Here is a 26,015-nt window from a genome sequence, read left to right as displayed (position 1 = left end):
GTGTTTGCTTTTAGAAAGTCCTGCATTTAAAGGCATTTATCTCAACCCAGACAGCCTGTGGGCAGGGAATAGAATAAAACATGGATATATCTCAAGTGGGATTTATTTTGCGGACAAATGGTCACCTAAGATGATAAATCATAAGGGGGACATCAAAGAACATGAGTGCCCCTTTAAAAATCACATGCTGTCTTCTGTTCTATGTTCCTACTGTAGCATCATTTAATTTCCCCCTCAATTTTGATTAGTGGAGAGTTGAATTACTTAGGACCTCCAGGCCATGTGGGTGTGAAGATGAAAACAATGGTTGGGACTCTTTGTGGTCTCAGAGGGAAGGCTAATCTAGGGGAGGCAAATTAATGAGGTTAGTTGGGTCACAAGGGGGGTGTATGGTGATGGATGATGAGCTAACCCCAAAATGGAATCTCTGAAGAAGCTAGGAGCCATCTCAGCAGCTGAGCCCCAAACACACTATCTCTCGGGATCACTTAACACACTTAACATCTTCTGCACATTAGTCTATTAATGCCAGGCTCCAAGCCAAGGATGGATTTTACCTAGCAGCATTAACAAAGACCCCCAACAGTTACAGAGTCAGACTTTGTTCTTGTAGAAAGTTTGGACTTCAGTATGCTTTATTACATATTCACAATGCATTCAAAATGTCCTTTTCCCTCTTTATATTTTGTTTTGCATGCGAGTATCCCCAGGTTACCGCCCACACATGCCTTCAAATACAACAGTTAGTTATCCTTCATAGTTTCAAAAAGGGAAGAAAAAAAGCACTTTAGTGACAGCGCAAATGAGAACATTTCATCAAATGAGCTAAACAAACACAGGAGTAGATGTTGCCCCAGGGTTATGCAGATGAGCTGTGGTGTTTGACACCTTACCGTAGCAGGCTTAGTCTTGTAGGTGGGATAGTGCCACCGAGATGGAAAACTTACTCACTGAAGATGGGGAGCGATTTTTGAATTTCACATTTATCATTCACATTACGTGGTAGACTTTATACTAGTTATTTTCAGACAATAATGTAACGAGTCTCCCACCAGCAAGCAATTATGGGTGTTAGCTTTGAAGAAAGGAAACTGTAAAATACATATTATGGTTTGCCCTCATTTCATAATGATGACACACACAAAAAAAGGAAAACAGCATCTGCAACTAAAATAGTTTTATCTTCAGAGAGCGTAACAAAGAAATCATAGTGGAGTTTCTGCCTTTATCTAATCTCTGTGAAATCTTTACCTTAAGGACTCATGTGGGTTGAAAGAAGTTGCAGGGAGTGAATCATCTTTGACTAGATCTAGGTTAGGCGCCAGTTTAAATGCTACAGGTAATAAAACACCTCAGACTCCCAATCGTGTGATAACAGGAACACCCACATTCTCGCAATCAGAAAGCACACAATGAAGCATTTATCCTCCCATATTTTTTAAACAGTTCCTATAAATGCCCACTCAAAGCATCAGTCACCAAAACACATTCTGTTTTTTTTTTCTTTCTCAAATGTCATAAATTGACTGACAGTCAAGAAGAGAGCGCACAGACTTGAGAGATACCTCCCTCATTCCTAATCGTCTTGAGAAGATGAAAGCTATTACATTAATGTTGCTCACACTGGGAAGAAAGGAGTGGAGGATAATTGCACTTAGAGTTCTATTTCTTCTCCACTGTCTTGAATAATTCAGGAAAGGCTGGAAGGTCTAATAGAAAGCTTGTCTTTGTGGTCCGGGGGGTGGGGGGCATTGGAAGTTTGATGTTTTTCTATTCTCTTTTCTCCACTATAAGTTTTGACATTTTGTCTTAAGTACAGTATCTCAGTAACGATGAACTGCATTACTCTTGCGAGTTCTGATAACGCTTATAAAGCTCCATCAATCTTCAGCCACTACACCACCATTCTAAGTTTCTTCGGTGTCTGTGTTATCATAAGGGACTGCAGTGTGAGCTAACTGTTAATGAGCCGGAGATTACAGCGCGCCATCCACAAAAGAATTTCTTGAGTTTGAATCCAGGTTCGCAGTGTAAGGTGACGAGGCCAGAGATTTTTAGGCCCATTTACTAGAGTTAAAAAAAAAACAAAAAAAACCCCAAACATTCATATATAGTTTCTCTTTTATCGTAGTCTGTATATTTAGTAGTTCACAGTAATGGTAACAATATGGCTTGACTGGCACCTGCAACAAATAGTGATATTATTGATTAATCAGTCAACAAGATACAAATTAACTGGTTTCTGTTTTGATATGATATGAGTAGTACATTCAGTTGTGGTATTATAATAGGCTTTTCTCACATTTTTTATGAAAAATGTGAAATAATCAGCAGATTAATTGATCATATTAGTTGCCGTAATAATTGACCGCAAGAAATGAAGTCCCTGAACAGCTGCACTTTAGTTTGCGCATTGACAGCAGCACTTCTCTCTCCTCATACCGTTAATGGAGTTAACGTTTAAGACTTTTAAAAACCCGATTGTAAAGCTTCATCATACTTTCAGTCCTCTGGCCCTTCCACAATAATTGTGCGCAATTCTTGGTGTTCAGCTGTAAAACCAAAGTGCAAATGGCACACATGATGTTTATTGGTTTAAACAAACAGCCTGAAGTGCAGTTGACTTTATCGGGGTAAATAACTTGCAGGGGAGGCAGCTTTATATGGCATTAATTGCAAACAAGTTGGCTGCTAATGGCCTGAAAAGGCCTTAATGGAAGTGTTCCATTAAAACAACCAGTGCTGATGCCATCAGACAAATTTACACTAAGTGTTGCCTCATGAAAATGATAACTTGCTAATCCATTATTAATAAGAATTAATGGTTTTCACTGTGCCGTGTGTGTATCGATCCCTGATACTTTACACTACAGAGTAGCTCTCATTGGGCACTCTGGCAAGCTTGGGAATAGACTAATTGTTAGCCACACAAGTGCCATTTACCTGACTCTCCCTGCTGTCTCTGCATTTATTACAGGCATTGCTCCGAGGCCCCCGACTAGGAAGAAGGCAGACTGTATAACTGCTTAGGAGAGTATGATACATACAAGAGGTGTTAGCCAGAACCAACAGAAAATCACTAGTACCTTAATACAGCTTTAAACAATTGTTCTATTTTTATTTACTCAAGGCACATCTTTGTCAACTGGTCAAAAAAACAACAAAATAGAATAGATTTCTGTTAAATAAAGCACCACACTCATTGCTTTTACTGTACATAATGATCATACAGGCTGTCATGTCACTAAGGTTATTTCTGAGCCTGGAAAAACCCCTGATCTGTTGCCCTACCGGAGTTCAAAAACTCAAATGCCTTTTATCTGTCTAATGACCTCAGACCTCACAAATGCCTCTGCAGGCATTAGGTTAAACGAGAGAAGCTTTTTAATCCTCCCCACACAGAGCCTTTAGGCTCCTTTGGTGCTTTCTAAAAGCAGGATCTATGTAGATTTGTCAATACCTTGTACTCAGGGTCATATTTAAATTTCACATTAATAGGGCAGAAATATGCGCCTTTGTCACTGCACTCAATCACCACACTAATCATAAATGCTAAATACTGTTACTTGATTAAGCTGACACTTTATATTAAGTTTTTGAACAGAAAGGGTTTGCATTTATTTCCCTAATAACCCTTCAATTTGTTTGATAATGAGGTTAATGTCTATCTGTATTTGTGGGGGCACGCCAGAAACACCTATTAGTCCAAAACCGAGTGTTTTTCACTTGTGTGTATTGTTTTGAGCTTTGATTAATTCATTTATTCCATTCATTAGTTCTAACATGAAAGGCTTTTTGCTTTAGTAACAATTTTTTTTCAGTACCACCAACCAGGCTGCTGTTTGTGTACAGCAGCACTGTTTTGCATGTAGATCACTTTTTGATCTTTCTGGTTTATTTATTTGGTAATTAAAACAGTAGTTTGAATGATTTTGATTTTGATAACCCAGTTTAGTGGTACTAATTGAAGCATTCTTGTAATATTACCAAATTCTAATCAATCTGCAATACTTATGAGCCAGTAACCCCAACCCTACAATTCTGGCAACTTACAGTAAAGCACTGTGCCTGACAGTTATGGCAGCACTTTCTACACATTGCCAGAGAGAAGAGAGCATGCGTTAAAGCCTTGTCAAGATAGGAGTTTTGAATGTGATGTATCAAAGCATAAAAAGAGTGCTGCCCAGAACTCGTAGTCGGTGGCTGGGAGAAGGATTTGCATAGGTAGGCTTATGTGTTTTCCAACTTGTCCCTGCCATTGTTTTCATGTGACAACTGCCTGACAGCCAGGAAAATGGGACACAGGCAAAGAAAAAAGGTTGAGTCTGGATTTTGTCTCTCTAAGAAAGAACTGACAAACCCAGCAGTTTGATATCATCCTTCAATGGTGGCTTCACTGACGGAGGAACACCAACTCTCTCAGTTCAGAAATAAATACCTCTGCCCTTTCAGTGGTGTGCAGTAGGACCACCATTAACCTCATCTATAAGTCAGTGGTTCAGGGCCACCACAGGGACTTGAGATTTTGTGATTGAATGCTTGGTGAGATCTGGATTAACGATGGAGAGCTCTGAATTTGCCACAGTTTAGCCTGTGAATCACAGGTCAACTATCGAAATTCAGGGGAAGCTTGTTTAAGAGGATTAATGCGGGAAAAGCTCCATGAGGCCAGTTTCCACTCTTCTTCTGTTTATCCTTAAAAATCCTTGAGATTTCTAAGATCCAGCGGTTTCGAACTTAAATGACTGTGGCAATACACGAGCCTGTGTCCTTTAATTTGAAGCAGGCACAGTGAACTATTTTAATGCTGGCTGATTCTCCATCTGAGCAACAAAGTGAAAACCCTGACATCAATCTGAGTTGCAACTGCGACAGACAGATGTTTGTAGCATCTCTTCTAAGTCTGATTGCTCATAATCCCATCTTAAGCATTCCAACTCACCACCCAAACACACACTGATGCATGCTCAGGCATACACTCTTAATGCTTATCAGGTTGGACTCAGCACTCCTGCCGCTACATGCGTGTGCGTCACCGTCACATTCTGATGCTATAGATTACCGTGCCGTTGCAGTTGATGAATCTTTTTCCAAAACATGTTCCTGAAAGAACCAGGACAAACAAAGTCTAATTGAAATGTCAGGTGGGTATGGGGACAGTGGCAACATCTTGGCAACTGCTCATTGACACTTCACTGTACTGTAGTACATTTAAATTGTTTGCCATTGTTAATTTATCATGATCGTAATTTAAATATGTGTAACATATGGCATGTATGCATACACACATAACTGCCTGCAGGCTTGCAGTATCCTTTTATTGTAAAGTTGCTGCAGTGTACTGAAGAAAGCTCCTCTGTGGATATGTCCTCGAGCAAGGACAGCCAACACCACCTCTCTTTCTCTAGCCAAGTGAGGGCAGAGTGTCATGGTGTAGCAGGTGGACCTTCTTTATCTGAAGAAATTACAATGTTATGCTAACTAGATACTGAACCTCCCACATGTCTCCCCCCCAAAATAAATGTTATACTAGAACAAAAAAAAAAAAAAAAAAGACTGGTGGAAGCCACTGCTGGATTTTTCCCCAGCGTGTGCTCAGTGAGGGGAAGCTGGCATCTCCTGTGTGTACGCGGCATCATGATTTACCCCCTTTTGTGCATGTCTCCACGGGCCAGTCTGCTCATCTGTGGTCTAGGTGTTCCCTACCTCCCTTTTTAATGACTCTGGAGATGAAACACGAGCTGACGGAGCTGTAATAAGGACATTGCGTGCTGAAGCCAAGATTATGCACGTCCGAGGCTGCAGATAAAGCATGAAGAATGGCTGTTGTTACATTGAGCTAAGGTATGCACATTGTAGCATCATGCCAACTTTGACAGGCTGTTGACTCACACTCTATTGTCATATGCACAATGGTGCTGAGTGTGTTGCCCTGTAAAACCCTAAAGGCAAACAGGAGAAATCACAGTTGGGGGTGTTCTCCAAGGTAGTATGGTATCAATTCATAGTTGGCTTTCTACAGTTTTGGGATATGCAAACCGGTTAGATGCCTAATTAGAATAAAATAGCCGTTTGATAGCTAAACGGGCCAATTAAGTTATGAAGTGTAATTTTTTTGGGGGGTGTGACAAATTTTGTCATGGTTTAAACTGTGTGTCAAAGGTAAGAATATGATACAGTGACAGGCACACAAAGACTAGATGTGTCTCTCTGAGCTGCAGGTGTGCACAACAACAATGCCTGCGTGCGTTTTCTCAGGTTTGCCTTTGTGTTGGGAAAAGTGACACTGATAAGTTCTCCCTCTAGTCTCAGCCTCTTTCCCTGTCAATTACTTATTTCCCTTACTCTGTCCCCTTCACCTCATCCTCCTCAGGCTTGCCAAGTTTCATCAAATCCCCTGAGGATCAGACGGGCATCTCAGGTGGAGTTGCATCGTTTGTGTGCCAGGCCACAGGGGAGCCAAAACCAAGAATCACCTGGATGAAGAAAGGCAAGAAAGTCAGCTCCCAGCGCTTTGAGGTGGGCACTCGTGCATGACTTTCACATCTCTAAGCACCTATGCATGTACAAACAGGCAGGCAGGAGCAGCATGTGACAAATCATTACAGATGTGGGGTTGAGACTGCTTTTGTAACCTCTTATTAAGACCAGATGCATCCACACATGCGTGCAGACTTGCAGCATTCACAGAAATCGCACATTCACACACAGTGACTTGCCCTGTTATTGAGCATCACACCAACTCTTCTGTTCTCCAAGGGAACCCAGACAATCTTCCTTTCTCTTTAATCTCCCTCCATTTTGCTTTATATAGTCTGTTTCATCTCTGTCCATTTTTTTTCACACCCTCATCCTTTCTGCTGTGTCCCCCTCAGCTACACCATCCCTGGGCACACGCTACCTTAATGTATGTGATGTATTTCCCTTCCAACTTGTGAACCCATTTAGAGAGAAGGGGATACTTAGGTGGGAACTCTCACTGTTTCTGACCATTCCTACCTCTGTGAGATTACATAACTGTGGTACTGGGGGGGGAATAAACCTCTTCTATGTCAGTGTTCTTAGACGTGACCTCATATTATTATTCAGTTAAAATATCTCAACTGATTTGATTAAGAGAGGATTGAAGCAGGACATAGAAACTAGTAAATGAGCAACCATGACAAATGAAATTCTTTACCTCCAACATCAGGGAAAAGTCAAACACTGCAATATACAAATATGAATGTATTATTTATATCTCAGAATCAAGGTGAAGTAATTTCTTCAGAAAAGAAAAAAGAGGCCACTAAAAATAACATTCCTGCATCTTTCCTGTGGTTTTCCTAGGTGATTGAATTTGACGACGGTTCGGGCTCCGTACTGCGGATCCAGCCGCTGCGCACACACAGAGACGAAGCCATTTACGAGTGCACGGCCACTAACAGTGCCGGCGAGATCAACACCAGTGCCAAGCTTACAGTGCTTGAAGGTAAGCTAAGTCTTCTTTTTTTTTTTTCCTCCATTTGGTTTCTCTCTCCATCTTCCTTTCACTGTGGTCCCTTTTTATAAAATTTTCCTGCTGCCAGTGGTTTTTGAAGCTTTTATGCCAATATATTCAAAAGCAAATCTGAGTGTTTGCCTTAATAATTCATACATAAACATTTGCAAAATTGGTGGCTTCCTGGTATTGGTAGTGTCAAAGAGGAGCAGCCATATCTTAATTCAAACCCCACAAGGTTTAAAAAAAAATGCAAGCAATGCAATTTTAAATAAGATAGTGGCTCACTCAGCAGGTAACTCAGTGAATGTGTGAGCTGGAATCTTTATCTTCTGTTTTTATACATTTAAAAAAATATATATACTATTTTTGGCTGTAATGCAATATCTCTTGTGAGGTCACTTTGCTACGGTTGAGTACTGTTCTATAACAAATTAAAGCCTTAATCAATGAAAAAAGTTAATCAGTTGTAAACACTGCCTGATGCCAACATCTATGACATAAATAAACATTTATAAAGCATTAGCTCACAGCCTGTTCAAAGAACCTCAAGAAAAAATACTTCACATAGGTATATAAATAATGTTTGGGTGTTTGAGTGGTTTCCACATGTACAAATACCCTCAGTGCCTGCAGGCTACTTTGACCTGCATGGGCCTCTTTTCATTTTTTGCCTATGGAGTTAATGTATGTGATTTATATGGACAGAGGTTCTCCACCTCTCCTTACGCAGTCTTCCATAGCACTGAGCTGAGAGCATGAATTTCTTCTTTAATTGATTGTAATTTTGTCATGTGACAGCTAGTCACCACAGGAGTTGATTTCATTACAAAACTTTAAAGAAAGAAAGGGGAAAAAAAACTCCAGAGCTAGCCAGAGGGAGGATTAAGGGCGTCCATAGCCATTACACTGGCATTAAAGCAGATCCCCTCTCATTCAAATACAGCCTTTCCATCCCCATTTTGAATCCCATCTTTCTTACACCCACCCTTCCTTTTTTCTCTGTCCACACTGATTTGGTGATATCACCGACTGGGCTTGCATAATCTTCCCGTAGGGACTTTTCTTCAGTACAAAGAGAGGTTTTCTTTTTTACCCCTCTTTTGCACCGTATCACGAAGAATGCTGTTTCACAAACAAATAGGTTTGTGCAGGCAATATGACATAAAACTCATATGAATGAGATTAGATTAATCACAGCTTTTGTGTTTGGGGGCAAGTTTGGAATCCCTCAGTTAGTGAAATAAAGAAAATAATCTTACTCAACAGGGAGAATCCGTTTTTACCAGCAGACGTGTTTTGAATGAACGCATCGTCTATCTGTCTCCTATCTTCCATCTACGGTACATGCCATATAATGTTTTTATCTATCACGCTTTACTAGTATGTATTTACTGCACACATTTTCACCACAGAGTTTAAACTAGACCTTAAACTGTGACCGTGTTACTTTGTGTGAGGGAACTTGATTCTTATGAGATTGGCAATATCATAATCAAGAGGGAGTACATTGCCAGGCTTCACGCTGTGAATTTGAAGCCAAACCACACACTGTCCTATAAAAATCTTCTGGCCAACAGGCACAGCTTCTGAGGTGTTTGGGTTGTGAAAATATAGAGGTTTCATCCGAACTCACTAAGTATTTTTTTGACAATTCCTCTTACCTGCTATTTTTTCTTACAACAATGGCAAACAAGTCTAATGACATGCTAACAACATACTACACTGACTGCTTGCTAGCTTTCAAGGCTTCTAAGACCGCACCTTCTTTTTCCTCTTCACCGCTTTAGATCCTTTTGTAGATCTTTGTAGAGCTGATGTTTGTAGATCTGATTGAAGGTAGTAGACGCTGACAGGCTAATCCAATCAATTCTTTTAACTACTGCTCTTTTTCAAGTCATTTCCAAAGTTTGTTTCCCACATTGTTCTGTGTAATTGTGGTTTTCAGGTAAAGTGTTTATACCTACTTATATACTTTATACCTACTTATATCTTCATGCAATAATATACAATATAATATTAAACTGAGTGAAAGTGATTGGTAATATTGTAGTGATGATATCAGCGAAATGTCAATACCTGACTTGTCGCCTCTCTGCAGAGTTGGACCAGTTTTGACTCATTGTTTTAGCTGCACAAAGCGAAACAGAACAGACTCATAAAAAAAACGGTCCTGTCAGTCTACAAACTGATGGAAGCCGTCTACTTACCAGCCCAAGGTGAGATGGCAGACGGCCAAAGTAAACAGGTCAAACCTTTGACCATGCAGACAGAAACAGAATTTTATTTCTGCATATATACTCCCAACGGGACTTTCCCAAGTTGCTTTGTTTGTGTTGGAAGCGAGCAACCTCTGCCAAACAGACAAAAGTGTAAAACAAGTTACACTAATATTGCTTTTGAGATTTTCTGGCCATGATTGTTCAGAAAAAATATTTTCAGATAGATCGAACTCTTAATGGAATGAAGCTGTATTGTTGGAATTTCTATGATATTCGTGAGTTAGACATGCAAGTCACAGTTTATTGGATGCAATCTAGTCAACACCGATGCTTAGCATTTGATTAGTGTGCATCTCATCTCGTAAAAGTTGGCCTCCGTTCTTTTTCACAGAATCTGTTAAAGAACAGAGCCACACATCATCTTTAATCTAACTAACGCTTGAAATCTGCTCCTTCGGAAGCCTTAGGATGAGCTGACTCTTCATACAAATGCACATTCATGCGTATTCGCTGACAGATACACGCTCGCAACAAACACATTCCCTTACAGAGCAGTGATGTCAGCTCCACTCTATTTTTAGACTATTGTTTGTAGCCTAGCGATATATCAAGTTCATATCAGCAGCACAAGAAAACACTGGGGCAGCACCAAACAGATGGAGACTAATGACCCTCGCCTTTAATGGGCCAGGAGTAGCCTGAGGGTTTGAAACGTAGGTGTCACATCAGAATATACATAGCTTTTTCACATGTAGGCCAAATCATAAAATCTGGAGAAAGTAACAAAGAAGTGCTTCTGTAACCAGAATTCTTTGTGGCATCGTTGAGCAAGGCACAGAATCAGTAGAGCTACTTGGTGAATGCACTGGTGAAAACATGCCATGTTTCAGTGTGCCTTCACTGGAAAAAACCTCCAAAGGTTGAAAGAATGACTTCAAAAGCAAAAATGTCCTGTTTTTGCCTTCCAAAATGAGGAAACCCACACTCTCCATATGAATTAAAGTGCACGGGACTTTGTATCCTCATGAAGTTGTAATGCTATGAGCACCCCCATTCACAGAGGCAGTGAGAATGGTGAAGTCATTATAGCTCTAAGTCGATCTGGATTATAGGTTTTAGCAGAGCAAAGGAAGGTTGAGCATTAATTATGATTATTTCCTATACTGACTCTTTATTTTGTTATGCCAGTCCTGCAAAATATGGATTATGACAGTCATACCAGCGCAGCTTTCCACCTGCTTTCGGTGTTGGCAGAGGAACATCGTACTTCGTAATGTACCAGTGTTCAGGAGTTAATGTCTGGATCACTTGCAATGAGTTTTAGCCCTGTTTTTAGGTTCTGTGTTTAGTTTGTGTCAGTAATAATGGCGTCCTGTGGCACCACGAGATACTTTAAGAAATTCCTTCATGGATTTGTTTTATTGCTTGTATTATTTTTTTGCATAGAAAAACTAACAAATGGAAATAACAGATCAGTACCTTTCGTTAGTCTTGCTGTTTGTGAGCAAGGTTAAACATCAACTACCAAGCAAAGTTTAATGAAAGGAGGAGCACTGGCAACAGGAGGCGTCGTCAAATTTGATGCAGTTCCATATCACAATGAGGTTTTTGTTTTGTTTTTTTTTTATGGCCTGATAGTCTTTATAACTACACTTTATTTTGACTTGGCCTCACTGGCAGTCACTTTTTGTGACAGTGTGGTTAAGTCAAAAGCTGGCACATAAGAATGTTACTCTTTAAGAATCTTAAGAATCTTACTGTTTGTATAGAAAATTTAGACTTCATGAGAGTAATTCCATCTTATGTCGGAGCTGCTCTTGGAGATCTATGCACAGATGTTATGCAATGGGATACTCACCTGTGGGGAGCTGCAAAGGCACGTTTTCACACTACCCAAGTCGGGCTTTAGCACTTTTGCAGTCATGAGTCTCGAGTCACTCTGTAATTCTGTCACGCTGTAACAGCCCCGCTCTTTGTTTGTCGCTGTTCTCACGCCCCTGCTCAAGGGGTCACACCACTGAGACTTACATACGGGCCCAAAGTCAGCTCAGCCATTCTTTATTTTGTGTGTGCTAGAGACACACACACACACACACACACACACAAATATGCGTGCATAATAAAAAGTACAAAGTTGACACACTGTCATAACTCAACTTGTGAGGATCCTTTACTCGAAGTCCTCTTTTTTTTTTTTTTGACTGCAGTGTTTTGAGCAGTTGCCTTAAATGTAAAATGTCGTTTTTATGTGCACAAGTGTGTGTCTGTACTGTGTGTGTGTGTGTGTGTGTGTGAGAGAGAGAAACAGAGAGAATTGGTTGCCTGTGTGCAGCTCTGACCAATATGGATAAATGATGATGCAGACATTGCTAGGACCAGGGGGAGAGTTGTGATTGAGAAATATTGTTGCAGTCTTTCATTCCCCTTTCTCTCTCTCTCTCATTTATTTATTTTTGTTTCTGTCTGTTTGCATTTATAGTTTGTCTCTATCTGCCCATTTCTGTGGTCTGCCTCCCTGCCTATCTCTGTTGTTGTTGTGGTCAGTGTGGTGGTGAATTGACATTGTAGTAGGGTAGTAGATGACCAAGAGGAACGATGACTCATTACATGGGTAACGATGCCAATGTTCTGACCTTGAGCCCCCCCGAATTGAACCGCCTCAGTAAATGTCCAGGTAAATGGTGCTCGTCTCTGTGATGTATGAAATAAACTACTGCTGCCCAGAAAAGACATCTCAGCTGACAACATCAGTCTTAAATGCAGTGTGCTGCCACTTCTCCATGTCAAGGCAATAATTCATATATTCATCGCCGCTAACATTAGATGGGCATGTAAAATTTAAAATGCAATGACTCAGATCTCGAAATGACAAAGGTAGTGTCAGAATCATGTCATGACTGATTTGGCTCTGCAGAGCAACTGACAGTTTTCACGACTGCATGTTGACAAGTTTTGTCCAAAGCCAACACCAGTTTCTGATGAAATCACCTTGAGCAAAAGCCCTTATAAATGTGTGGTTTAATTGGTTTCCATCAGCAACCAGGGAAAAGCAAAATGGGCAAGTTCTGGGAAAGGCCTACAGCAACAGAGATTTACATAGAAATAATAAGTCATATTTTCCATCTAGCGATTCTTCGCTCAGAGATTTTACACTAACACTTAATTAGAGGTCAGTTATCATAGTGAAATAAGAGTCTACATATACTAAGGCTGCTTTCTTTTATTAGTGCTGTGATTTATTTTTAAACATGAATAAAACTTGTTGTAGTTATTTCTATTAATCAGTTCCTGCATCAAATCCCAGGAAGTTGGACAGTAATGCCTTTCTGCTTTGATTTACCAATGATAAGTTTTCCTGGCAACAGTTTAAGCAAAATTCCTCCAGCATAAAAACCCTTAAACAAACTAAAATGCCAAACTGATATCTGTAGTTCGCACTGTGACTGCATGAGTTGAAACTGAAGGTACATCCTGTTGCTTTTTTTTTTTTTTCTGTGCTGGAGAATATTTTCCTGTCCTTTGGGAGACAGCAGACAGGTCTCTAAAGGAAAGGAGGAATGTTATCAAATGGTACCATATCAAAAGCCCTGTCATTACCAGAATCCTCCGATGTCAGAGTGTGAGTTAGAAAGGGCCTCTTTCAGACCAGAAGTTTTTTGAAGTTCCCTGGTAACTCATTTCTGAACGTGGAATATTAAGAAAAAAAATGTAATTTTTGGAAAGGTCAAGCGAGTAATATGCAAGAACTTAGTTTCTTCAGTTGATTTAAAAAAAAAGAAAAGAGAAGTAGTTCCTTCCTTGGTGAAAACATGGCAAACATCAAACTTTGGAGTGATGTAGCTCTGTGTAATATTAATAGAGTTTTGCCCTTTGAGTCAATTTTATGCCTCTCTAATCTTAAGATGGAGAAAGGAGGCCATAATTATACAGGAGTGTTGAGAACTCATCTGTTTTTGTGCACAAACTGAGAATTTAAGAAATGTAATTCAGTACAGTGTCCCAGGTTTACTGCGTTGACTGCATTTAGTGCTTCTGTGTTTGGTGGCAGTAAACAAATTACGGACTCACCGGTTAGAAAGAGCTTTATTTGCTTGCCATGCATTATAGTCCCTTGTGCAGAGGCAGAAAATGACTGCGACACAATGCCAGTAATAAATATCTCAGGAGCCAGGCAAGTGCGGACAACAAACCTGACTGGATAAACAGCATAGAAATCTCAATGCGCTTCTTCCCATGCAAGATAAATACATGCAGAAGCTATATCGGAATGATTTTAATACCGAACCGTGCTCCTCCAACAATTTAATTCTCTCCTTTACTTCACTATTCAGATCTTCCTCAATGACCAAAATAAAGTCTTTTGTGCAACTGCTATTTCCCACATTACTTCTTCACTCTTCTCCTTTTCAGTACTGGTGGGTTTCTCCTAATGTTTAAATAGTTATTCTCTTATATTCTTCAACAGGGTGAGTGGTCAGTTCATATTTAATATTGCATACTATAGATTGCTGAAGAATGTGATATAGGGTATGAAACTGTGGTTTTTAAGTATAAGAGATTTGGCCTCTATTTCACTCATTTGTCAGATCATGCTAAAAGGAAAACAGTAGCACAAACCTGCGTACGCATAAAATCATCCAGGGACATGCTCCCACTCACACCAGTCTACAGGTGTCTCCCATCCTCACAAAGCCATAAGTACACACACACACACACACACACACACACATACACACACACGATGTATTTTTGTGGTCCATTGTGACAGTCTGTGTCACAGATTTAATTTCTTCCACCATCTGCTGGCTGGAGGCCCAGCGTCATAGATCATATCCTGTCTGACAGAAACAAACTGCATCTGTCTATGCATGCTTCTCCCAAGGACTTGCCCAATATGGCAGGGTGGAATCACTCTCCTGGCCACCCAATCTGCATCCTTGCATCCTTGCTTCCAAGGACTTGGAGACTATAAGTAGGACAAGTAGATTTTTAGAGTAAAAACATGTTTATTGTGCTTGCTGTTTAAGAGAACATAGAAACATTAAGGGGAAAAAACAAACAAACAGAAGCCTATTATCATAGGCTGTTTATGTGTTTGTGTTTATGCCATTACTACCACACATTATCCCCCTTTTCTTTAGCTAGCCTTCTTCTGAGCTGGTATAGATTTATGGGTGTGTAAGTCATAGACTTTAAGAATCACCATCTGTTTGTGTGATCAATCATTTAAAAAAGTCAGCTGGCAAGCAGATTTCTGAAAATCTAAAAAAAAAAAAAAAAAAAAGGTTATTTAGTTGTATATAGTTTTGAATATGTATGCTATGATCAATTAGTAACTTACAGTTAGCTGTCAAATCGACATTGATCAATTGATCTTTCCCTTGAGATTTATTTGACACTGGACTCAATTTTTTATGTTACATATAAGTCATCTGGATGGAGTCATTTTTGCTTTGAGGCAGCCTTTAATCATCTGTACTTGTCCATCAATTGCTCCATGCTTTTGGCAAGCTGTATCTGCAATGTCTGGTATGTCTGCACCATCATTACTGATCTTGTCTGTGCCCTCAGGGGATCGAGAGAGAGGAAGGTGGCAGAGGATAGCACGGAGAACCAGACAAGTCGAACATTTATTACCACAGAAATGATGATGTTTTTGGCGTATTTATTTTAATGTTTTGTTGTTGGGCAGTTAAGTGAATTTCACCTGTTCTTTAATATCTGCCTGCTCATTGTAGCTTTCAGCTGCTTTCAGACACTTTCTACAGTGTAGAAAACATATCATTTTGTATTAAAACCTCAAAACACAGCTGCCGACTGGGCTAATGGCTCGAGTGAATTTACATTTCTCTAATTTACTTCATAACTTCAACCACAGTGCTAAAAATTCAATATCATGACAGATGTTAAGAAAAGACTAATGCTGGATGTACTTTCAAAGCATGCCTTAATGCGTCTGAGCTTTTCTGCCAGAGAACTCATTTGCTCAGTTTCTAAGCTCAAGATGCAGGCAAAACAAAATGGATAAACAAATGAAGGCATCAAAACTCTTTTTTTCTTTTTACCTGTTATATCCAATAAATATGTTCTTTTTTTCTCTCTTGTTTAGATTATTATGCAGGGTGGACACAATAATCATACCACTGCCCTGCAATAAATACTATGACTTTAGAGGTGACGCTGGGGAAAACAGGAACAGCTCATAATATGATATATGTATATCCACACCAGAAACAATAGACATAAAACAACACAGAGTAATCACCTTCAGTGTTATTAACTTCCTAGCATTTGTTCCAAAGTTACCACACCAGATTGCATAGTACTGATTCTGTTTTATGGCATAGCTTGTACATTGAAACATTGTTGCATCTGGCTGCTGCCACACCCTGACTGAGACCAGAGCTCTAACCCGTCACTGTATTAAACATGGAGTTATGGCCTTTCATGATTGTCAGGACGTATTGCACTTCTCATCTGGACATTTTCCTCTGGATTTCAGAAGATATTGGAGATGTGACAAGACATGCGCATCCGTTTCTGTCTGTCCATTGTCAAGAACAGACAGGGATATCTGTGAATTGTCATCGTTTATTAAATATCTGCCACAAACGGCTGCAGCTGGCTTTTATCATTCAATTGCAGACTTTACTGAAAATTTGTTTGTGGGATCATGGCCATAGTGAATTAGGTAATTTTCCCTCAATGCATGCATTCGGCCTGTTTCCTTCATTGGTTGTTAGGTCATCTTTTTTGCCATGTTAGTCGATGTACTTGTAAGTGTGTACTTCTTATTATCTGAGCCCAAAACACTTAGTTTTTATTGTAGTGTCACGTCTCAAGCATAACCAGAAAGAGGCCAGCTGGGAGAGTAAGTCAGGCTTCAAAATGTGATGAAACAGTAACATTTATCCAGAAATATAAGGTGTCTGACTGAATATAAACCGAGTCTGATGAAAACTGTCACTCACAAATGTGCTCCTGAATCAAATTGATATTTGAAGAGTCAAATGCAAGCTAATGGGTACTTATACCCGAGCGCTCAGAGCCCTGCAGACACCTATAGTGTAATTTTGCATCAAATCAATTTGCTTTATGCTGATCGGTGTGTGTTTGTAAAAAAAGTGTTTTATGCTTGACAAAAGTTCAAAATCTCAACCAAGCTTGTTGGCATTCTGTGTTGTTTTTGTCTTATAAAGTTAATAAAGATCCCTGCTGTATTTAATATCTTCTCCATGTCCATGTGAAAAAGCATGACATTAGAAATTGTAAATTAGATATGGGCTGAAATGACTACATGTGGTTTATTGACTTTGTACAGACCTTGGTGCAAAATTGCTTTTATTTCTGAGATTTCTAACAGATAGTTCATATATCTACTTCATAATTGTATAGTTTGTTGGTTGGTTTAGTATAAATGGTGTCATCCAGATGCTTTGATGTTGGGGACAGTGACAGCTGCTTGTGTCTGTCTTTGTCTGTCTGTGAGTCACGCAAACCCAATGATTAGACAACACACAGACACCAGAAAAACAAGAAAATCCTTCTACAATGGAAAACAAGTAAAAATCTAATATAAAAACCTTGAAAATATATTTACTTTTGCGGTCTATCTTAGCCCACACTTTTAGAAGTGTTATATTGAAGTGCATCCTTTTTCAATAGTGTGTCTTAAATGTTTTGCTTTCTCATTTGTTTAGTACAGTGTACCTTAGAAATCAAAAAACATAATCTCAACAAAAATGTGATCTAACTTTTTTTTTTTTTTTTTTTATACAGCATCTCTGCTTTTTTTTTTTTTTATTGGAATAGCAGTTAAAACAATACAGTCCATCTAAAAAGGAAAAAACCCACCTCATGTGTTTCTTTCCTTTAACTGACTAACTCCACCCTGGGTCTCCACTATTACACGTAGCACCAGCTAAGTCCACCTCATAGCTCTGTAAGCCAATGAGTCAACAGCTCCCCAGGCCCTGACTGGCTATGGATGGATAGGCCAGCTGCTTGTCAGGGGGTTCTAATACCTACACTCAATGAGCTGGCTAATGGGAGTCCTTTCACCCTGACCCCTTTTCCTCACACATTTATACACCGAGCCCTCTTGGCTTATCCACTGGGCCACGCAAGGCAGGGGAGAAGGGCTTGACTCACTATGAGCCTTATAGGTCGGCTTTAAGCTTCATATTTTCCCCATGTTTAAGAGGAATAGTCCCATTTTGGCATAGTCCCATTTCCCTCTAAGCTTCTAAGCTGTGTTTTTCAAGGTTGTAGTTTATTGGTCTGCTTGCTGCTGTCAAAGGCTTCATTGGTTTTGCATGGATTACATCTCTGTTTATATTTTTAGCGTGTTTTGTAAGGAATGGATCACTGAACCTGCATGTGTAGCTTCAGGTGTGCCCGCTGTGGCACTCAGTGTTGGGGAGAGCCTAACGTGTTGAGGTAAACTTATGCTTTTACCGGATTCTTGACTCGGTCTTTCCTGGTGGTGTTAAAGCTGGCAATTAAACTAACTCCAGGAAATGATAGATGGTGTGTTATTTACTGTAGGCATGAAAATCTGTGAATCTAATCAGCCTTAAAACACTCTGCATGAAAACTGCATCTGCAGAATTGATGCCAGCTGTTTGCAGCGGAGGGTCATGTTTGTCTTGGCTCTTCATTACTGTTGACAGTTGATGAAGTTACTGCAGTTTCGCAGCTTCTGAGGTTAGACAGGATTAGACAGGATAGCACGGAAAGCTGGCAGGAAAGCAGGGAGTGGAGGTGAATGACATACAGAGATGGTATTGGGCAGACTCAAATCCAGGCCTCTGGCATATAGGTTGCCTGCTCAACCAGGTGAGCTATGGTGGCGCTCCATTTTGAGTACTTCTGCAAACCTCTACATAATCAGTGTTGAGGCTGTCGACATTGACTCACAGACTCTGTGTATTATTCATTATCTGTGAGTGAGAGAATAAGTAAAGGCTGTCACAGGAGCCCAGTCAGTGAGGATTTAATTAACAGAACCTGCCACATTCCACTACATCCACTGCCTTTCTCAGAACTCATAAAAGCCATCCCTATCTCCGATAATTACACTAAACATGCCACAATAAAGCTCTGCCGATGATTAATTTGAGTTGTTGAGAGGATCAATTAATTCATTTATTTGCAAACCGTTGCACTGCTTCTTTTTGTACAGCGATTTCATTAACCGTCACGCTTTCTGATTTTTGGTCCTGTCCTTGTTTTTTTTTTTTTTTTTTTTTTTCCCCCCCATGACACCTGGAGGAATAGCCTGTCTTATTAGCCGCATCGCATTACTGCAGACATTTACCATGAGCCCTCAGGTTTTTCCATCTTAGAGGCAGTTACATTAAAATAAGTAGTAAACCACAAACCGTGTAGTCTGTAATACCATAATCTCAAGGGTCTTCAATCAAACTCCTGTTAGTAGGACCACAAGGCACGAGGAAGAGCTGTAATATCAAAATGAAAGCCTACAGCTGTGCTACTCATATTGCGCAGTTAATGGAGGATGTGATTCTGTGCAGCAGTGCTTGTCCCAGAAGGTGACTCGGTCAGCATAACCATGTGAAATCAGAAGACCACCCTTGGGTTGCAGTAATGGGTCAGAGGCCAGGGTGATGTACTAACTGGTGCGCCGCAGCATAAATAACAGGCACGGGGCATCTGGCAGGGCCGTAGATCATACTGACGACAGTGGAAGTATGATATCAGATGGGAGAAAGAGGGAGAAGTAGAGATAAATAGGAAAGTGGAGAGAGAGATGATAAAAAGTGAGGGAGGGAAGCAAGGAGTGGGGGGGGGGGGGGGGGGGGGGGGGGGATTAGATGACTGTTATTGATTATCTGCCTGTAGGCGAGGAAGTAAGGCCAAATGTTCTGCTCAGCCAGACAAAAAAGTGTATTATTTCAAAGGTCATGGCATGCATTACGGTCTTTTTACTTCGAGTGGAGTTGGATAAACAGCTGAATAACTACGCAGTGATATACTACCACTAGCATGAAGTGTATTAGCAACCGCATTTGCAGTGTTTTTGTTATGGCTAAATTTTTGTGATGGTCCGTTGAATGCAGGTGTGTCTGTTGTGCAGCTTGTACGTCCTGAGGGAGTATTTGTCTGATGCGCTGCTATCTCCATAGCGACTGCCATAACACCTGGTGTAAGAGCGAGCGTGCTAGAGCCAGTTGACTTGACAAAATGTTCACATAGATTTTAATGCACATTTCAATGCTCATTGTATGAATTTCCCAGCCCTCTGTGTCTAAAGTTGTCGTGTAATAAACCACAGCGTCACTAGTCACACCATCTATCTGTAAATATAATTTGTTTGGTTATACTTTGCATCCTTTGTTTTCATCCTCGCCATTCTTTCCCGTGGAGATTTTCACTATTTTCATTTCATTACAACAGTATTACATCAATGGCCTCCTTTGATGTTGGGGTGTGCCGTATTATCCCTACAGAGAAGACCTCTATAGTGGGAGCTCTGCCAGCTAGTATTCCTCTGAAGAGCAGGAAAGACCTGCTCACATGCCCTTCATGGCATAACACGTGAGAAAACCCTGTACCCTCTGTTGTTTTGCAAGTCAAAAGCACGAGAGTAGTTACAAATCAGTCTCTGCCCGTTTGTCACCAAATTTCACACTCCCATTCCGATCACACACAAGGTCAAAGTCTACTAAATAACAGGAGATGTAACAGCTGTGGCAGTTACTGTAACTTAAAATGCTCTTATCCCCTGAATTCTGCCCATTAGCACTGTCCACCAGAGTGTCACCACCATTACATTTGTAGTTTTGCGTTTTCCACGTGGACTCTGAAACCCAATCGGCACCCTACGATTCACAGAGCTCTTTCAGTTGAACTTGTGCTAGTTTGACTTTCTGTTTGTACCTTCTGCTGGTGCTGGCACCTCTTTCACACTTCCGTGTCTGAGGCAGATGCAAATGTCTGTCTCGTGTCTGTCGATGTTCTTGGCTGAAAACAGCTGGAGGCCATGTGCTTTGTTTCCGCAGACTGCTCATCTGGCTTTTGGTGCCAAATTGACTCAAAGACTAGTTGAGACATAGGCAACTATCTTAGCACTATATTTAGTTTCACCCACAGGTTGGACTGCCAGAAAAGGTGAACGATTAAGAAGTGGAAATTGGAAACACTGAGATGATAACCTTTGTTGTTCTCACTCCAAAACAAACGTAGTAAAATAGATTCCTTTGTCAAACTTTTAGCCATCACTTAAGTCAAAGGCTACAACTTTTCACACTGAAGAATGAAATGGATAAAATGGCATTTGTATTCTCTGTAAAGGCAGAGCAGTGCTGTATGCTCAAACAGGATAGATTCTAGAGCAGTAATATTTCATGAGGCAAGTGGCTGTGTGGCTGCCACTGTGGTCTTTTGGTTCACATTATCAAAGCAGACATCACCTTTAATTGATGTCATCCCTCAACTGGCAACAGACACGTGGAAATCATAAAGGCTTAGATTTCTTTTTTTGAAATGAGATCAGCTGAGATCTATAAGCTAAGGACCTTAGGAAGGGCTCACTCTTTAACCTTACTTTCTTAAGTTCAGCCATGCTGAACTTAAGTAACTATTGATACAGTACATACTGATTTAACTCCTGATCGTGTTGTAGGAATATTTTTGATAACTGTGTAACAGCTTCTCTCTTGTGTAATCCTCAAAACATTCATAGCAGCGCAGCATATTCGCCCTCATCTTGTACTTAGGGCTATAAGGAGGAAGATACCAGGGCATACAGAAATGGAAATGAAGCAGGCATTCAAGTCTTGTATCTTGTGCCACTATGTCAGGGCTCCCCTGTTACAAAGGAAGCGGGGTGTCTGGAGTGTTTTCCCCCATTGAGATGAGTGTGTTTGGGTTGTGGGAAAAGCGCTGGCTGACGTTAGTGCAGGATTGAGCTCCAGCAGCCTCCCAGTGGGACAAGAGGACAGGGATGGGTCTCTTTCAGCGGGGCTCTGATTAGACCCATCGCCCTAGCTGCCACGCTCCACTCGCACTGGTAATTGGAGCTGGCAGGAGGTTGGCATGCAACCCTCCCCTGCCCCCTCCTCTTCCCCTCCTTTCCCCATTCCTCTTTAGTTTATTTTTTTTCCCCCCTCATCTCTTATCTAAATCTTACTTCACCTGCCTATGGCTGTTGCAGAGGCATTCCTTCTTGACACAAGAGTTTATGATTACAGTTTTCTTAATTTGACTAATTAACATAGTACTAGTGCCTCTTCTCTTAATAAATTATTTTGCCAATGTTTCCCCATGCCTTTTGTGCATAATCAAAACACCCACTGCTTTTCTAATTGAGGAGTACAACCACAAAACCACATTAAGTGGTCCCCTTCTGCCCATTCTTTTTTACTATGCTGCGATAACCACTGTGGACTATACAGTAAGTTCATCTGCTAAGCTGCTTGCATTGCAGTATGACTCTGTGCGTGATAAAGCACTGTTGGGAGAACAATGGGCCTATTTATTTTCACAACATGGAAGAACCTGTTCACGCATACCCAGATTTGCATGTTGTGCCTGCGTGGCACGGCCTCGGGCCATGCGCATTGCAAATCCAGGATGTTTCTACTGTTTATTTTGTTAACTCTATCATATAAACATATTACAAATGAGAGAAAGTTGCAGTAAATGCCATTGGTTTAAAACAGATTTTTTTTTCTCTTCAGTATGCGGCACTATATTAGATCAGTGGCTGAATAAAGGTTTGTACCCAGCATGCCTGATTGCAGATTGTTAAGTCTGCATACAAACTGAATAAATTACTAGTGCCGTAGTTAGATTAAAAAGTAGAACACATGAATCTCCTTACAAGTGACACTCATGATATTAGTATTTTTTTAATATTATTATTATTATTAGTTATTTAAATTATTTTATTATTTTACTGTTCATCTTAGCAACAGAGCGCCTGTGACGACATCGCAGGATTTTTGCCTTGCTCGTATTTTCCTGCTTGGACTAGACGAGGGAGTCAAGCTTTTCTTGAGGAATTACACTCCAGCACAAGAGAGGCTTTTTATTAAAAATTCCCTCTATCTTGACAAACATCAACCTGCAATGACTGCACTGTTTCATTGGTTTCTTTCCAAATTTCCCCATCTCTTTTCTTTTTCCTCCAAATTAAAGGGGACTGAACAAAGGCATGTCTTTGTCTTCTCAGCATGACAAGTTGGCAGACAAGGCCAGCTGCAGGAGCTGCAATAATAGAAATAGACAGACAGGGCTCAAATCTTATCCAATAGCTTGATATGATCTTTGATGAATGTATAGAAAGGAGTTTCAATTATTCCTTTTGCCAAAAGGCAAGGACATAGCCAGCTTTTGATGTTAGATGTAGGCTGAATGCTTTTAGAGCTGCTTCACCTTTTCCTAGTGAGCGTTATATTAAAACTAAGTTGAAATAACTAACTGCTGTTAGCTTATGGAAGACATTTACTAAAGTTACAAGAATCCTCTTTGGTGTTTTACATACATACGCACAACTTTACATACAACAGCTTTACATACATACAACTTTAATCAGCTTACCTGCGCTTTAAAGTCTTTTGACATTTATTCCTACACAAATGTACTAAGCATAAATTTAAATTTTTATCTTTATCTTTTATGCTTCTGTAAGCACAGTTTATGTAGCAAGCAAAGTCTCCTTTGCTCGCTATAGTGTGCTGTGTTTTTGTCTTCTAACTAACCTGAGCTATTTTTTGCTCCCATTTAGGACACACTAAGGAAGCGACACAGAAGCGCAGCAGTGCTCTGCCTCCTTCATATTTAAAACATATCCTGTACATGCAGTCTGTACAGTCTGCCATTTAATAATTTCCCATGTAGAAAGTGCCACATCAGTGCACTTTCCCTTAATCAGGCATATTGTGAAAGCGTGTCCACCAGTTGTAATAACAGTTCACTTGCAATGCAAACATTAAACATAACGCAGAGACACATTAATCTACAGGCTTTGCGGAAGCTTTTAAAATTATTCCCTGCTTGCTCTTCCTGAGGTGACAGAGCCGTTGAATCATGTAATAACTCCTTTGGGGGTCTTTCAACCAGTTTTACCAATAGTGTTTATTTTTCACAGTCCAGTAACATTTGCTAATAGTGTTAATCATAAAAACTCTATAGACAGCAATATCACAGAGTTGGGTGGGCAACATCTTTTGCAAATATCCCAGTTTCTTCTGTAAAAGGCATAGTTCCATAGTTATGTGTATATAATACAGCATACGTAGCATTTCCTCCAAGTAAGGCCAAATATTTCTTTCTGTTGGTGTCTGTATGTTACAAACTTTAATATTGCTGCATGAGTATTTTCAAGAAATATTCATAGTAAGGTATGAAACATTTCCTATACAGTTCTTTAACTGAAACTGCAGTGTCATGTCTTATTGAATCAGTTAGTTTCCACTGTGTAGAGAGAAGCTACACAAATTTATGGCTGAGACCGAGTGACACTGGGGGTCCGTGTGCTACATGCACAAACAGCTTGCACTGCATGATTCATGAACACTGGAAATCAGGGGTGGATGATGGACAGGCTGCACCATTGTTGGGTAATCATTAGCAATAAACAATGTTTTAATATCAATATTATCTAATCTAAAATCTATGAAATGCATTTATGAGGGTTCCGACTTTTGCCAAAAGAACTTTTATGGAACTTTTATGGAAAAGTGTTGTTACATCATGGCACAAACATAGTCTCCAATGTAGTCCTTAAGCACAGCCTGCTGTTCTGAGCAGAACCACCAGAGCTCATACCCACTGGCTAGTGAGTACACCCATGAGAAAAGTGAGTGCATGCGAGCAGGCGCAAAGGGGCTTCCTCTGAGGTGATCCATTATGAGCATATTCTAAGGTGAGAGTGGAGTTCAGAGTCCTGTATATTTAACCTAATTAGGTTAGTAGTGGGGCAATCTGTTATCATCTTTTACCACCAAATTCCACCATAAATGTCTTATAAATCATTGCTTACTTAAAACAAAAATTACTGCAGCTTCAACATTATTGAGGTTTTATTTCTACCAGGCATTTGTCTCCCTTATTCAGTTCCTGTCTTTGCCTCCTTTTCTCTCTCTTTGAAGGTTAGTGAGAACAAACCACAAAGGAACACTGGGCATAACAATGCTCTTACCATTATTCATACCATGACAAACTGCAGTGGTGTTTCATTGTGTTGTATTTGTGTGTTACATAGAGGTATCCTCTTTTGTAGAGGTTTTGGTCGGGATGTCTGAAAACTGATTCTAAATCGTTAGACAGGAAGTAAGCCTTGCTACAAAGATAAGAGGACTTGCAGAGATCTGTCAACTACATCTGAATATGAGACAATCCGGGCTACAGGCCAAACACAAGGGTGCAAGAAGGAGCAACTGCTCCGCTTAGGATCAGATAAAAAAAACTAAAAAAAAACCTATGCACCTATTCATGCTCAAGTCATGCAAGTTTGCATATGGATTTTTGACTCAGACAAGTCAAGTAGGGGGTTACACAGTCGCCTTAATGTGATTATAAGGGATAGATAGAACATGAGAAAAAATGCATCTATAACACCTACATTTGAGCAAATAATTGAGTCCTCCATAGTTCTTGAACAATTTAGACAAAAGGTGTTTTGCTTTGCAAACGTTACCCTGCACCTAATGTTTTTTTAGTGATCACAAGAGGTACTGTATTTAATGGCATTACTGTGTATTGTGAAGTATAACCCAATCACAATAACTAATACACAAAAAAAAAAAAATTGCAAGAAGCATGAAGAAGCAGATGATGTTTTTTCTGCACTAACAGCAGAAGCACTAAAACAGTACATTCATTGTGCCTAAACAGGCAAATATGAACTAAGTGGACCTAAGCTGGGTGTATAATTGAGCATAATGAAACGCATGAAGGTTGGTTGCTGGAGGAGCGATCTTTTTTTTCCATTTTACGTCTGTACCCTAGACAGACAAGTTTTTGTTTCCTGACTTTATTTTAATCTGAAGGCTGAACCCTCCCCCTGAAATTACCAGTGTCATTTCAGTCAGTTTTATAGCCAGGAGTCTCTGAATGTGGAACATTCATTTACTTTACAGCTCCTTCTGCACAAGCAGGTAGACCTCATGCACAAGGAGCCACCAAGAAATATTGATGGAGGCTTCTGCAAAGTGTGTTTTGTTATTTTATAAAAGAGGCAACCCACTGATGCTGCCTGCACTGTTCTTTACAGTGTTGCATGTAAATTATTTAATGTTACCGTGAAGCCACCATTCATGTTCTGATCTGTCAGAGTGATGGAC

The 26,015-nt window shown here is 40.1% G+C and overlaps 1 protein-coding gene across 9 annotated transcripts in view; it reads left to right on the top strand.

The window, feature by feature from the left end:
* The window catches only part of ptprfb (protein tyrosine phosphatase receptor type Fb), a 167,089-nt gene that overhangs the window by 62,011 nt on the left and 79,063 nt on the right, over positions 1–26,015 (top strand). For all 9 annotated transcript variants that reach the window (XM_030752271.1, XM_030752275.1, XM_030752274.1 and 6 more), the window contains exons 3-4: positions 6,374–6,519; positions 7,330–7,471. In XM_030752271.1, coding sequence (XP_030608131.1) covers positions 6,374–6,519; positions 7,330–7,471 — 288 coding nt within the window. The remainder of the gene's footprint in view (positions 1–6,373; positions 6,520–7,329; positions 7,472–26,015) is intronic.

The sequence above is a fragment of the Archocentrus centrarchus genome, chromosome 17, assembly GCF_007364275.1.
Source record: "Archocentrus centrarchus isolate MPI-CPG fArcCen1 chromosome 17, fArcCen1, whole genome shotgun sequence".
NCBI lineage: Eukaryota > Metazoa > Chordata > Actinopteri > Cichliformes > Cichlidae > Archocentrus > Archocentrus centrarchus.
Note: the sequence above shows the minus strand (reverse complement) of the source record. Positions and strands in the feature narration are given on the sequence as shown.